Raw genomic sequence first — 13,206 nt, 5'->3', positions numbered from 1 at the left:
TGGTTGTCAGGATAAAGATGCTGTTTAAAGAAACCAGCTTTTCTGTAACGTAATTGCACATTATAAGACGTTTGATACAGATGAAGGCTCTGTTAACGTTTCTTTTTTACCCCTACTTGCCTTTGCCTCTACAGTCACATGATCAATAACCTGCAGATTTCTGGAATGCAAATATTTGCTCAAGTAAATTGCAGATTGCAGTTCATCAGCTTCAATGGCCTCACAGATAAATGTGAGGCTATAGCATTTCATTTTACAATGTGGTCCTAAGCCATCCTACTGTCTACTGGAAGCATTTGGCCAGGTCTCATTAATACTGGAAGGAAATAATGGTTTTTATCTGATTGGATTGATGTTGTTTAGGTACTTTACCTTCCATGTTAATATTTTTTCCCCTTTCCCATGCTATCCTAAAACCCACACCAAAATAAAGTAATACGGGATAAATATAGCACACACATTACCCTGCAGAGCAAGACACTACACTCATCCCCTTAAAGTAAAATAAAATTTTGAAAACTGTTTTCTGCCATAGTTCAAACAGTATTATCTTGTAACTGCGATATGTGGAACAACTGAAAAAGAGTAAAGACAATGATTTCAAATGCATCTGCTTCCATAAATTCCTTGTTAGATACTTGTGCAGTAGATGCCCGTGTCTCCTGGGAGTCACGTATGTTGCGTTCCTTTCAAGACTAGTACTAACCTCCACGTTGGTGTCCAGTTGCAGATGTATACAGCTGTCACCAAGCAGTTAAACTTCCAAATTTCAAGTTTTTAATGAAACAATTAAATATAAACGCATAATTTCTGTGATTTTTTCACTAATCATTTTCTCCAGAACACAAACCTGGATATCACAAGCCTACAATCAAGTAAAAAAAGCTTATTTGTATAGCAACAAATACTGTGATTCTGACTTCAGAAAATAAAACCAAATTCTATTCAGATGTATTGTCAACTGCTTTTGAGGCAATTCACTCCTGTCAAACCCTCTCAAGTACTCATGCCAGCTTCCTTCCATGCTTCTATCTTTTGAGCAATCAAATCAATAAGAGATTGCATGGGAACATGCTGCCAGCCAAGACCCTTTCAACTAGCTTGTCTGGCTACACCCAAAGTTTCAAAGGCCACTGAGGGGAGAGTTAACATTTGGGGTTTTGCATAGAGCCTGTGCAATCATTTCTAGTGTCGCTTTGAGGCATTAACACATGTCAAAACAGAAACACTATTTAAGGGCTATTGACAACAGATGACATCTAAATCTTCCTTGATTAGCAATGCACACAGAAGTAGCTGGATAGCTTTCCCCAAACATGTACAGTCAGAACTATCCACTTTACATGAGGTCTCCAAACTAAAGTATACTTGCCTATAAGGTAAGGTACTTTAAGGAGATCTATAATATACATGCTGTTTAATATACTGATTTTATCTATATATGCTGCCCTTTCTTTATTCACTGTAAGCCAGAATTTTCTATTCTCTCCTATCTGACATGAAGCAGCACTGATGTATCACATTAGCAATTTCTCTATGATTAAAAGGACTCCGTTTTAAGAGCAAAGCACACTTCAAACAGTTGAAAATGAACTGAAATAGGTGCAAGCTCATTTTGCCCAAATTTTCTAGTTATTTAATGAATTGGAAAAGCTGGTCTTTCAGTTCAACTCAAAAAACCTGTCTTTGTTCCCAGAATAGAGTTTCAGAATTCATCTTTCAGCAGCAACCCAAGAGTGCCTGGAGGCCTCAGTGCACAGCAGGAAAGTACAATTTGGCATTTTTATGTTGTAAAGTAAGCCACAGCTTGCTTCTCAGAATATTTGTTATTCTCATAAATTATCAAAAAATAAAACAACGTTATAGCACTTACATAAAATACATTCTAAGCCCCTATGGCAGAATACTGGTTTTGTTCAATGTCAGCATCTTGGGGGGGTGGGGTGGGGGGTGGTGGTTCTGGGTTTGGAAAGACCTACTTCCCCAAGTCCAAAGAGCTATAAACCAGCAGCTTTGGAAACAAACTCTTCCTTTACAAATCTGTTCTTATACTCTTAAGCCTTGGAGGACTTCTAGTTCTGCCTGTTAAGGTTTTCAATGGGAGTATCCTTTATCTTTGTTAGCAGAGATAAATACACTCCTATGAAATGTTAGCGTGCAGAAATTGATGAACAGGTTACAGTAGGCATCAGTGCGTACAAACTAATACTTCTTTTCAGAATCCTGACCTGAGAAACAAAATTGTCCGTAACAGGGCTATATGCTGATTGCTCCTGTGCATGGGTAGCATCATTGTAGCAGGAAAAAAGATCCGGAGGACTAGGACTTTGCCAAGAGAATCGTCCAGCAGTGCTCCGTTCTGAACTTTTTATGAAGCTTGGCTAAATGGGATGAAAAGTGGATTAGTTTAAATCAAAGTCTGAGGCTCTCAGCTGAAGTTCTCAGTGGCAAGACTCGCGATCCCGGGCAGTGTCCCAGCGCCACCTCCTGGGAGTTTTGCTGTCGAGAGCAACACGCATTAACTGGCTTTGAGGAGACCATGTAAACATGTTTCATTAAAGTACTTTTATTTTTCTTCTTTCAAGGCACTAATCAAGTTTCAAGAACGTTCAAGTACTTGCATCATTTATGGAAAAATCACCCCCAAAATATTCTGCTCCCTTTGCTCACTTCGACTCCCGAGTTACCCTCACTTCATGAGCTGTCTGATTAAATAATGCCACTCTTCTTCCTTGTTTTCTTTTGCCAAAGAGAAAAGCTTGACCTATTGAAGTAATAGCCTCATATTTTCCTTCCAGAAGCCTTCATTAGGTCTGTAATTGGAGTGCCACGAGGGTGACAAACAAAAGTGTTCACCCCAAATGACCTGAAGTTGAGGGAGGAAAAGTCTTTTCAAGATGAGGATTAACCATTGGAAAAGTTGGGTAGCTTGACACAAATACAGCACAGGCTATTTTCTAAGAATTACCCCTCACAGCATGACACGTTCAAAAGGAACTATTCAAAGACAATGGCATTGCTGTACAAGGCAGTTTGCAGGATTCAGGTGTTACACCAGGAATAGAACTGTTTCATGTTACAGAAGAGTTTCCTTCCTTGTGTAGGAAAACAAAACACCAGATAAGCGAGGCCACATCTGAAAGAAGGGAGGCCATATTTAAAAGTCTGTTATTAAAGTTATAAGGATCTAGGCTTATTCTCTTGGTGAAAAGGAATCTTCATTTTAGGTATCAGAAGTTTTCAATGTATAGAGTAGATTGATACTGAGTAAAGTTGCCCTCTTCCTGAATAAATCTAGTTCAGAAACTAGGTTTATTCAAATCTGGGGGGACGGAGGGCGAACTGAAGCACACAACAGTGGAAGTCACTGTTCCTGCCCCAAGATATTTTCCTTTGTGGGATTTGAGTTCTCTTCGGATATCAGTATTGCATGACGACCCCATTTCATATATAGAAGTTCTTATTCTCTCCTTCAGCCAGTGATGCACAGTGATACACGCACAACACAACATTGTTGCGGTACACCTTCCTACAGCCAAGTAAGTTCTGAAGAGAACAAGGACAATTTCAGTATTACCAGACACCTTCATGTCAAAATATAGACCAGATTTCCATTAAATGGTGCTTATCTCAGTCTTTGTTGTGTGAAGAATTGACCTCTTCTCCATTAACAGACAAAAACCATTCTCTGCTCTGCAAGTTAATTGATAAACCTTACACTAAAGTATAAGGTAAAATAAATAGGAGATATAGTTATGCTCAGAATTTAGTTGGCTACAGTACGTATCAAGAAGAGTCAGAAGGCAAAAGAAAATGAGGTTCTAAAATATACCTTTTTGCTTCATTCTCCAGAGGAGCTGAAAGAAGGGCAATGCTGAGCTAGCACCAGTCTTGACCAGGAGGAAAAAAAAAAAAAAAAAAAAAATTCCCATTACTTCCAAAGAACTGAACATGAACATGCTCCTTTCTTGGATTATTTTTTTTATTTCTTTTATGCTCAGGAAATAACTGGGAATCCTGACATGGAGAAAGGAGTATGACCCATTCTCTAGGCTACTAATATATAGGCTTCAAGAACTGTAGGAAGTACAGAAATCACAGTCCCTTGATCAAAACAAAAGGGAACATGCTTTATTTCTGTATTAAAAATTTGTAACCATGGAGTTTGATAACCAAGCCTACACCTACAAAAGAAGTTAATTCAGTGTGGTTCTTCCAAATGCAAAGGCTAATTTAAGGACAAAAAAATAGAACAAGTTAAATTTTGTGCGTGTATATATAGCTACATTCGTGCTCAGGTTATAATGAAGACAACCATTCAAATGGCTTCCAGAAAAAACAGTTTTCATATAGCCTTTAGATAGCTCAGCAACATTAACGAAATTTTAGTAAATACAAGAGCTTGGAAAAATTGGCAATAGAGCTTAAGTACAGTAGCATTCCTAAATGTCAGTGGCTTGACTATGTTGAGAGATTCTACTTCCTAGTTAGTTGCACAGGTAACTAAATTGCAATTTACCAGAATAATTGAAGTAATTTTGTCACTTAGTTAACCATGAAATCAGCAAGAAGCACATCTTATTTGAAACTATGAAATTTTATATTTGATAAGGAGAACAAACACTATCAATCATCAATTTCAGATACATCAAATAGCTGAGGATATTTCTATTACTTTCCACACATTTGGATCAATAAAGAAATCATACATGCAACAATCCAGTAATTCAGTGCTCTTCCAATTCTCCATTTACCTTGCAAATGTTTTTTGGTTAAGTAAGAGCTGTAAGGCCATTTGAAGATTTAATGATAAGCAAACTGTCATTCAAGGCAACATGATGGTATATGAATTTCACTGCAGGCAAGTGCAAGATTGTACACAATGGAAGGAACGATCCAGCTAAGAAGGCATATGCTGATGGGTTCTAAAATTAACTGAAACTATTCAGAAAAAACAAGTTAAGGGTCAAGATTGCAGCTGACTGAAAATATCTGCTAAAAATGAGAAAAAAAACCAGACAAAATTTTAACGCAAAGAATAAATATCCCAAGTACTGTCCCACTGTTGAAGACTGTTTTATCATAGAATCACAGGATGGTTTGGGTTGAAGGGATCTTAAAGATCAGCTAGTTCCAATCCTCCTATCATGGGCAGGGACATCTTCACCTTGCATATTTCCTGCCTCCAGCTAGAAGACTTCTGTAAAATGAGCAACTTGCACCAACATCAGGTAAGAATCTTCACTGCTGTGTTCTTCTAGAGCCCTGAAAGAGATCAATCCAGATATCTAGACTACAGACAGCAGAAGACAGGAGATCTGGAGAAAGACAAAGGGTTCAAAGTATAAAAACCTACCTGTGAAGAGGTATTAAGTGACACTGCGTTTATTCTTACCTAAAATTATCTGATCATACCTGGATTTTACATTTTTCTATTAGAATGAGAAGAGAGAAGAAAGAAAATGGCAATACCAAGCAGGAGCTAACAAAAAGGAAATCTGAGTTCACATTCACACAAACAGAAGATGAAACAAAAAGATGAAGCAATGATAGAGGTGAAAGATTTGTGCATCAGGCTCACTTTGTCGCTGTCAAGTTAGAAAGAACAAACCATCTAATTTTAAGGACAAGATATGGAAGTGTATAAGGGTACAACTCCTCTTTACAGTCAGGAAACTGGAGAAGCAACATAGTATGAGAATCTGATCTTACAAATCAGGATCTACAGAACTGAACTACGCATTATCCTTACAATGAGACATTTCATGTTCAGACAATCTACTGGAGAGGAGTAAAGAAAACCGTATCAGGGTTTGTTGCCACTAAACTTAAAACACTGTTGTCCGCAAGTAAAAATTAAAGGAAAATTACTAAGGAAATGACCGTTTTTATGCTGATTTGCATTTTTAAGGGTATTAGATTTGTTATAAAAGCTAAGTTGCAACAGGTATTTCAAATCCCTTTTTCTTTCAAGAAAAACAATTTTAGTTTCATGTTTGTGTCAATGAATCAATCTGATTCATTTTTTTTTTTCCCCTTAATCAAATGATTGACAATAGAGAGAAGCAATCCCAGAAAGCAATCAAAAAACCCACTTATAACTTAAATCATGGAATTATTTCTGACAGACAGTAAGGTTACAACTGCACTATCAAAAAATGACTAGTGTGTATCTGGCTATATGAGCAACTGTCAGTGCCTTTACAGACCAGCTGGTTGTTGCCGATGAACCATTATGTCTTGGAGGAATAGGAAAATAAAAAAATGAAACTAAAACCATCAGACTGGATGTTGATAGAGAACTTCTGAAAAATTTTTGTCAGGCCAATACTAAATCTCAAAAGGGAATCTTGTAAACAAGATACTCTTCGTATAGTTCTGAACACTGTATGTGCAAAACAGATCAAAAAGGAACTCTATATATAGAAAGAGATCATAGAATCTTAGATATGATGGGTGAAACAGACCAAAATGCAGTAATAATCAAAACAATCCAATAGTCCAAGTAAAAACAGGGTTGTATGGCTCGCAGTAATTCAAGAAAACAGAAGTAAGAAAGCTGCACAAGCAACAAGTTAGAGTAAATGATTGCGATTGTCTTGTTCCATCTGTGTCAAGAGCAGGTCACTGTCATAGTAATTTCATCTCTTCCTGAAAGATGACTATTATGGTTCCTTCAATGCAAAATCCTATGAAATACAGTCACTGTCTGTGAGTTAAGTAAATGCTACACTGATGAAGCCACAAATGTTTTAAATGTTTACTTGTCACCAATTATAAAGCTGAAACCTTACTGTGCAAAAAGTAGCTGTTCTAGTTGAAAAAAACGGGGTTGTTAGATTAAAATGTCAAATTATTGACAGTGGGTCACTTCTATTAAAAGATTATAAGCATTTATTGATATTCTAATCCCCAAATAATATTATGCTTATAACCTACTTAATTTAGAAAAGTAAACAGAAGACAGTTAAACAACATGTGATGAAAAAGGAAATAAATTTCTCCACATCCTGCCAAATCCTTGATTTTGTCCCTTCACATTTTTTTTTAATCTTTTCAAAGTGTTTAAGGGATATACAAGTTTCGATGTGCATTCATTTTTTTCCACTGTAAGTTATGGTAGATATACTGGCCACCTGAAAAAGCAAATTAAACTGTTCCGCACAGGCATAGTACTTCCTGCACAATGGGTAAACTATGAACACTTCCAAAGACATCATTCATAAAAAAAAAAAATACAAAAACCAAACAAGCTTTCTTGAACATCATTTCAGTTTTAATGAAGTCAAAACTGAATAACCTCAGAACAATTTTATACATCTATATATAGACTTCAGAGCATGATGAAGTATCAATTACTTCCTATATACAATCAACTGAAATAATACAATGGAAATATGACATAACAAGGAAATACAAACATGTTGTTGCAAGATTATTTAGCTGGTTTTGATCGAAGCCGTCGCTTGATGATTAGATGATCGCTTTCCTTCTCTTTTTGTTCTATAAGGATCTGAAAGAGATTTACATTTCAAGGGTTACTCAGCATTTCTTCAGAGACAAATGACATGCACTTCTGGACCCATGTAATTAACATAGTTTTTCCTGGAAGTTGCTTTCAGAATGAAGTTTGCCTATTACCTTTTAGCCAGAGGTCTCTAGGAGAGAAAGAGTCTTTTAGTGCATCAGAATAAGCAACAAATACTGGGGACATACAAAATTACGTTTTTTCTGAAACTAATACTAAAGTCCAAAGCAAAATGTGACCTGAAAGCAGCTTTCACTTCTAAAATCTAATACTAATTTTGTGAAACAGGAAGTGTTCAGAGAACATATTTTTATCTTAATTTCCTTTAGCTATCTCTGCCTTTCCTGGGATTTGGTCTGTCACTTTTTCTTTTATTTCCAAGCTTCTTAGCTTCTTTTGCTCTGCGTTTCTGTCATTTTCTTCACTCTCCTGCGAAAAACATTATGGTTTCTGCTGTATCCATTCATACAATTTACATAAAATTCAATAGTATGGGCACTATGGGCAACTACAGTTACTGTCAAAACCATGTAGGTGGATTTCAGACGTCACAAATTAAGCCCTGGCCTAGCAGGCTCCTTCTAGGCTGGCTTAGACAGGGCAACACAATTTAAGCACACACAGAGGGCTATCTAAACTGTGCTTTGAAAAGCATAGATGTATCCCTCATCCTGCAGGAACCCAAATATCAGCTGGGCATAAATGGAATTAGAAGTTACCTTCGGTGCTCACTTGCCCTGCAAAGTTAATTGTACTTGCAGACTTTTATATCTTTAGTCATCATCTTTTCAATCATGCTATTCCAAATCTATGGACAGGTGAGAAAATAGAGAAAGTGAAACAGCAGGAAGAAGAGGCTGAAAGCAATGGCTAGGTAGAATCAAGAAAAAAGTCAGTAATTTCAAACTTCTTCTGCAACTTAATCAGACCTTCAGATTTGTTCTGTTCCCCTAATAGTTTATTTTAAATCGAGATTACAGAAATAGATCACAGTGGACAGAACAGTAACCTATAATCACTTACCGAAGAAGCAGGGATATCTAGAGGGCAAGAAATGTCAGTTGAATACAGTTTTCTCTTAGCTCTTTTTGGCTTGAGCTCATTTTCTTTGGCACTTTCTGGTTCTGCAGAATTAGGAGAGCTTATTGTTGCAATCAGCTTCTTTGCTAGATGAAAATATTTTATCATAAATCAATGTTTTACTGTGTTTGTAAGCCTCAAAACTAATGAATAAAGCAAGCTTTCTTAAAAAAAAATTAAAAATGAAAGAGATGTTGTCTGAAGTTTAAATATAAAAGTTCAGATGTGGTATTTGACTACCACAGCTTTCTATGGCTGGAAAAAGTTTTCCATAGCTTCAGATGCAAAAGCTTTAATGTGCTATTTAAAGGCGTCCTTTAAAATCAGTTAGGACTCAGATTTCACCGGAAATTAAGCACTTTAACAGAAGTTGAACAACAGGCTTAATACTTCTTTGTGCTGACAGGAGCACAAGGTAGAGCCAATTTTCTCTATATGTTCATATAGTTTTACCAGAGTAGTACTAGCTCTATAAAGAGATGAGTGTATGCATATTATGAGCTAGAAAAGAAAGTAGAAATCCTGAAAAATAGTGAGTTATACAAAAGAGAAAAAATACAGGACATGATAAAGGTTACAAACTAGATCTCATTTGCCCAAATTAAGTATTTTCGGGGTGAAATTTTGAATAGGCAGATTTTGGCTTACATTGATAACAATATGTTGTCCGCATGCAGCCAAATCTGACAAGCCTGGGATATTTTAGAAATCCCACTATCATCATCTAGACTGTCTTACAGCAAGTAAGACATACTCTGTAGCAAGTCAAGTTTTCCAGTTGGTATAGAGATCTTAATTTTAACTGCCCACACTGAATAATGATTGATCTTGTTTTAACCAAATGATAGCGTCTTTTAGAATTTAATATGGGCAATTCATTGTGCCCTCTGATAATTTTTTTTTTTTTTTAAACACAACAACTCAGAAATCATATCTTAGTATAGGAAAGAATAAAAATACGTTCTTCAGTAGAAAGTCCCAGCAGTTAATCTTCCCAAGGCTATGCTTTAACTTAACGAAATCCATTAATTGCTTCATAGTCAGCTTATTGAAGTCTTCCAAATATTTTCACAAGACACCAGCTTTCAGATTCTGTACAACTAATCTTTCTCTCCCACATATGTACATTAAAAAAAAAAAAAGCATTAATACAGTTTCCACAGAAACAAAGTGGTGGGGAGGTGGGGTGTGGGTGAGGAAAGATGACTTATAGAACAAGGTAAGATTTAGAATCTGAATTCAGCTCTTGACTTTTTTCTTTAGAGCAGCAGGGCAAGTTCCTAAAAGTGCCCTTAATTGTTTTACTGTAAGCAAAGCCAAACTAACTGCAACATGTTGAGCTTAACAGTTATCATGTCTTTTATGATAAATTTATACGCATATATTCTACACTGCACGCTTTTATTCCATCCAGTTTACCTTTCACAAGCTAAACTTTATAACCATGTGGTCAAGGGCAATCAGGACAGCCTTTTCTGCTCTGCAGGATTTCATATAGCAGGCCCCAGTTCAGACTCCATTATTTCATAAACAAAAGAACAACTTAACAAAGCAGCCTTATCATTTAACAGTATATGCATTAATAGGTCAGAGTAGAAAAAAAGCTATTCTGCAATGCCCAGAGAATATGCAATAAGCCTTATTTATTCTGTACAAACCTTTAGACTGAATAATAGTGGGAGAACTTTGGAAAAAATCTCCAATTTTTTGTAGTGTTCCATCTTTCTTTTTAGCAGATTTTTTACTTGAAGTAGATTCTTGCTTTCTTAAGGGGTATGGTTTTCTAAACTGCATAGTTGACATCTGTACAGAAATACAAAATCATTGTTTAAGTTGCAGATTGACTTATCTTAAAGTTTAATTACATTTTACTTTACCTTAATGTTAATTTTCAAGCTGACATTTTGAGCTTTGCTACTGACATCTCTGTTCATTATACTAATGATACTATCACTGCAAACAACATAAATAACCTTATTTTATACCCAGAAGAAGAAAAATGTCAAAGTTTCACAGAATAATATTAAGGGCATGAGTAATATAGAAAACAGTTTCTTAAAAGAAAAAAAATTAAAAAAAAAATATTTTTTATATATATATAATTATAAATATATATATATTTATATATATATAAATATATATAAAAAAAATTGATTCACAGTAGTAGACAATTTCATTAGACCAGCTGCTCTGGTTATAACCAAAACAGGAGAAAACTGGTGGGGAAAATCAATCTACTACGCACCCTCTAAACCCACCCAGTTTACTACTAATGCCTAAAATAATCTTTATAATTTTCATGCACCTAGATGAAATGAACCTTTCTTTTACTAAAAGGTATTGCCTATAATATCATGTATACTAATAGTATGTCCAACATGAAAGATCATTCCCTTTGAATTATTGTACACTGCAGCTAGTACACATTCTTGACAAATACAGACTTACTCTCTTTGGTTAACTTATAGAGTTTAGGAAGACAACATGTTTAGAATCCTATTCAAGTACATAAATAAAGATAAGATACTGCTGCATGTCTGCTCCTTTCACAAGTCCACCTTGACAGAAAAGGTCAAACTAACTTCAAAAACAGAAAAGAAAAGAAAAAAAAAAAAAAAAAATCAAACCATTTTCTTGTTGCTTGAAGAAGGTGAATTAGTCATATCATGTTTTGCATTTTTTTTGTTCTCACTTTTCACAAAATCCTAAGAAAATAAATATGATAAATTTTACCTAGGATTCTTCTGGAAAAAACAACAATTATTTATATTACAGAAGCAGCCACTGTTTAAATGCTGTGACTAACAGTAGGGAGCCATTGGCTAACACTGGATAGAAGTAATTATTCAAACATGAATTGAATGCTAAACAGACTTGTGGAAGGGAACTAGAAATACCTGTGGTCAAACCATTCAGACATTTATTATTTCTTCTTTCCGTTGTTTCCTGTACTTTTGGCTTTAAGACATTTGAGAAGCAAATACACAGATTTAAGTTAACTCAATAAATCTAAATGCAAATTCAGATTTACAGCGACAATTACAAAAACATTTTGGTAGCATAGCACCATTGCTAAGCTGTCATGAAAAGATGACTTATCTTGTGAATTAGTGCAAAGAAATTTCAGGTAACCAATAGCCATACCAACTGATAACAGTGCCAGAAGAGAAAGAGGATTTTGTTCTTTGCCCAATTAGAAGAGAGTCTCTGCATAAGATGTGGGTTTGTTTTTAAAAACCAAACCCAAACCCTAAAAAATCCCAACCCCAAACCACACCACTTCTTTAAAAAAAAAAAAGAGAGAATTTGAGATGAGCAGTGTGTTGTTATTTGAACACCACAGGTTTCCCCTCAGCCCTTAGTTTTACTACTGACAATATGCTTTTCTGTTTTAGACGATTTAAAAAACAAACTGTCTTCAGTAGACTTGTGACAGTTAAAGTTACTGAATCATTCTATAATCTACTTAGCATAACAAAAATAATATTTAAGAGTAATATTTGGGTGAACAGAACAGCAACAAGATACTTTTAAATTTAGTTTCATGTTACTGAAAAGTTACTTAGCTAAATGTTCTCCCACAAAAGAACACAAACTACACTATGAAAGGATTTAAATGAACAGGTAAAACAATCTTCTCTAAAAACATGGAGGTCTTTTCCAACCCTAACTATTCTATGATTCTATAACTACATTAGATTAAATATATTCATCTGTAGATAAAGTTTGGTACTTTTTCAGTGTCTTCAGAAAGGTGATTATTACTATAGCTACTTTTCCAGCAGGCTGAAAAAGTACTACTCTCAAAGAAAATTGGTTCAAGATAAAAGAAATTTAAATCAACTCTGGACATGATTCCAGAATGAAGCGTTGCATTCCAGATGAACTAACTTACACAGTTTTAACAGGTTTAACAAAATGAGTTTATTGAAGTACTGGTGCACACTAATCATGGAAGTGATTATTTATCTTAACTATTTTATTAAGAGATTAAGAAAAAAAAAAAATATATCACTTAGGAATGTTTGAGTGAGAAATGCTAGAAAAGCATTAGACACTTCACTCTTCAGCTGAGACAAGTTCACCCACTGAAAGAGATCACTTACCACGTAGCCAAATCATCCACAATCTCATACTCACCTGTCAACTTCAAAAGTCCTTAGAAGTATAGAGATGTTGAAGAGGCTTAAATATACCCTACATATATCTTTTGGGTCTCAGTGAGAATCAGGAAGATAGGATTTTAACAAATGATCAGAGTAATAGAGAAAAACTGTACAACATAATACGTTGGTTGGTCTAGGTCATACCTCATCCATCTCTTCACTTTTTCTTTTCTTTCTTGGCTTGAGCATTTTAACTGTAACTGGTGTGTTGCTGCCCTGGTGCTTCACCTCCATCTTACTGGGTTGCAAAGGCGTGAACTGGATTTCCATCTCTGGTTTTGGGAACCGACTAGTTTTTCCATTTTCTGTAGACACGTCAGACGAGTCAAGGACAATTTCTGAATGGTCCTGCAAGCATAGGGACATCTTCAGAAAACAAGTTTTAAAATAACTATGACTTAAATACTATAATATATATCCTTCCTCAGTGGA

General features: G+C 35.3%; 1 protein-coding gene across 4 annotated transcripts in view; it reads right to left on the bottom strand.

The window, feature by feature from the left end:
• Window positions 1–7,254: 7,254 nt before the first annotated feature.
• Window positions 7,255–13,206, bottom strand: part of KIF20B (kinesin family member 20B) — a 39,562-nt gene continuing 33,610 nt past the window's right edge. The window contains exons 29-33 of one of the 4 annotated variants that reach the window (XM_030486554.1): window positions 12,919–13,122; window positions 11,236–11,313; window positions 10,267–10,411; window positions 8,552–8,694; window positions 7,255–7,513 (exon numbers count right to left, since the gene is read on the bottom strand). In XM_030486554.1, coding sequence (XP_030342414.1) covers window positions 7,436–7,513; window positions 8,552–8,694; window positions 10,267–10,411; window positions 11,236–11,313; window positions 12,919–13,122 — 648 coding nt within the window. In that variant the 3' untranslated portion in view covers window positions 7,255–7,435. The remainder of the gene's footprint in view (window positions 7,514–8,551; window positions 8,695–10,266; window positions 10,412–11,235; window positions 11,314–12,918; window positions 13,123–13,206) is intronic. The other 3 variants (XM_030486555.1, XM_030486556.1, XM_030486557.1) reach the window with 3 other exon arrangements.

The sequence above is a fragment of the Strigops habroptila genome, chromosome 5 (assembly GCF_004027225.2).
Source record: "Strigops habroptila isolate Jane chromosome 5, bStrHab1.2.pri, whole genome shotgun sequence".
Lineage (NCBI taxonomy): Eukaryota > Metazoa > Chordata > Aves > Psittaciformes > Psittacidae > Strigops > Strigops habroptila.
Note: the sequence above shows the minus strand (reverse complement) of the source record. Positions and strands in the feature narration are given on the sequence as shown.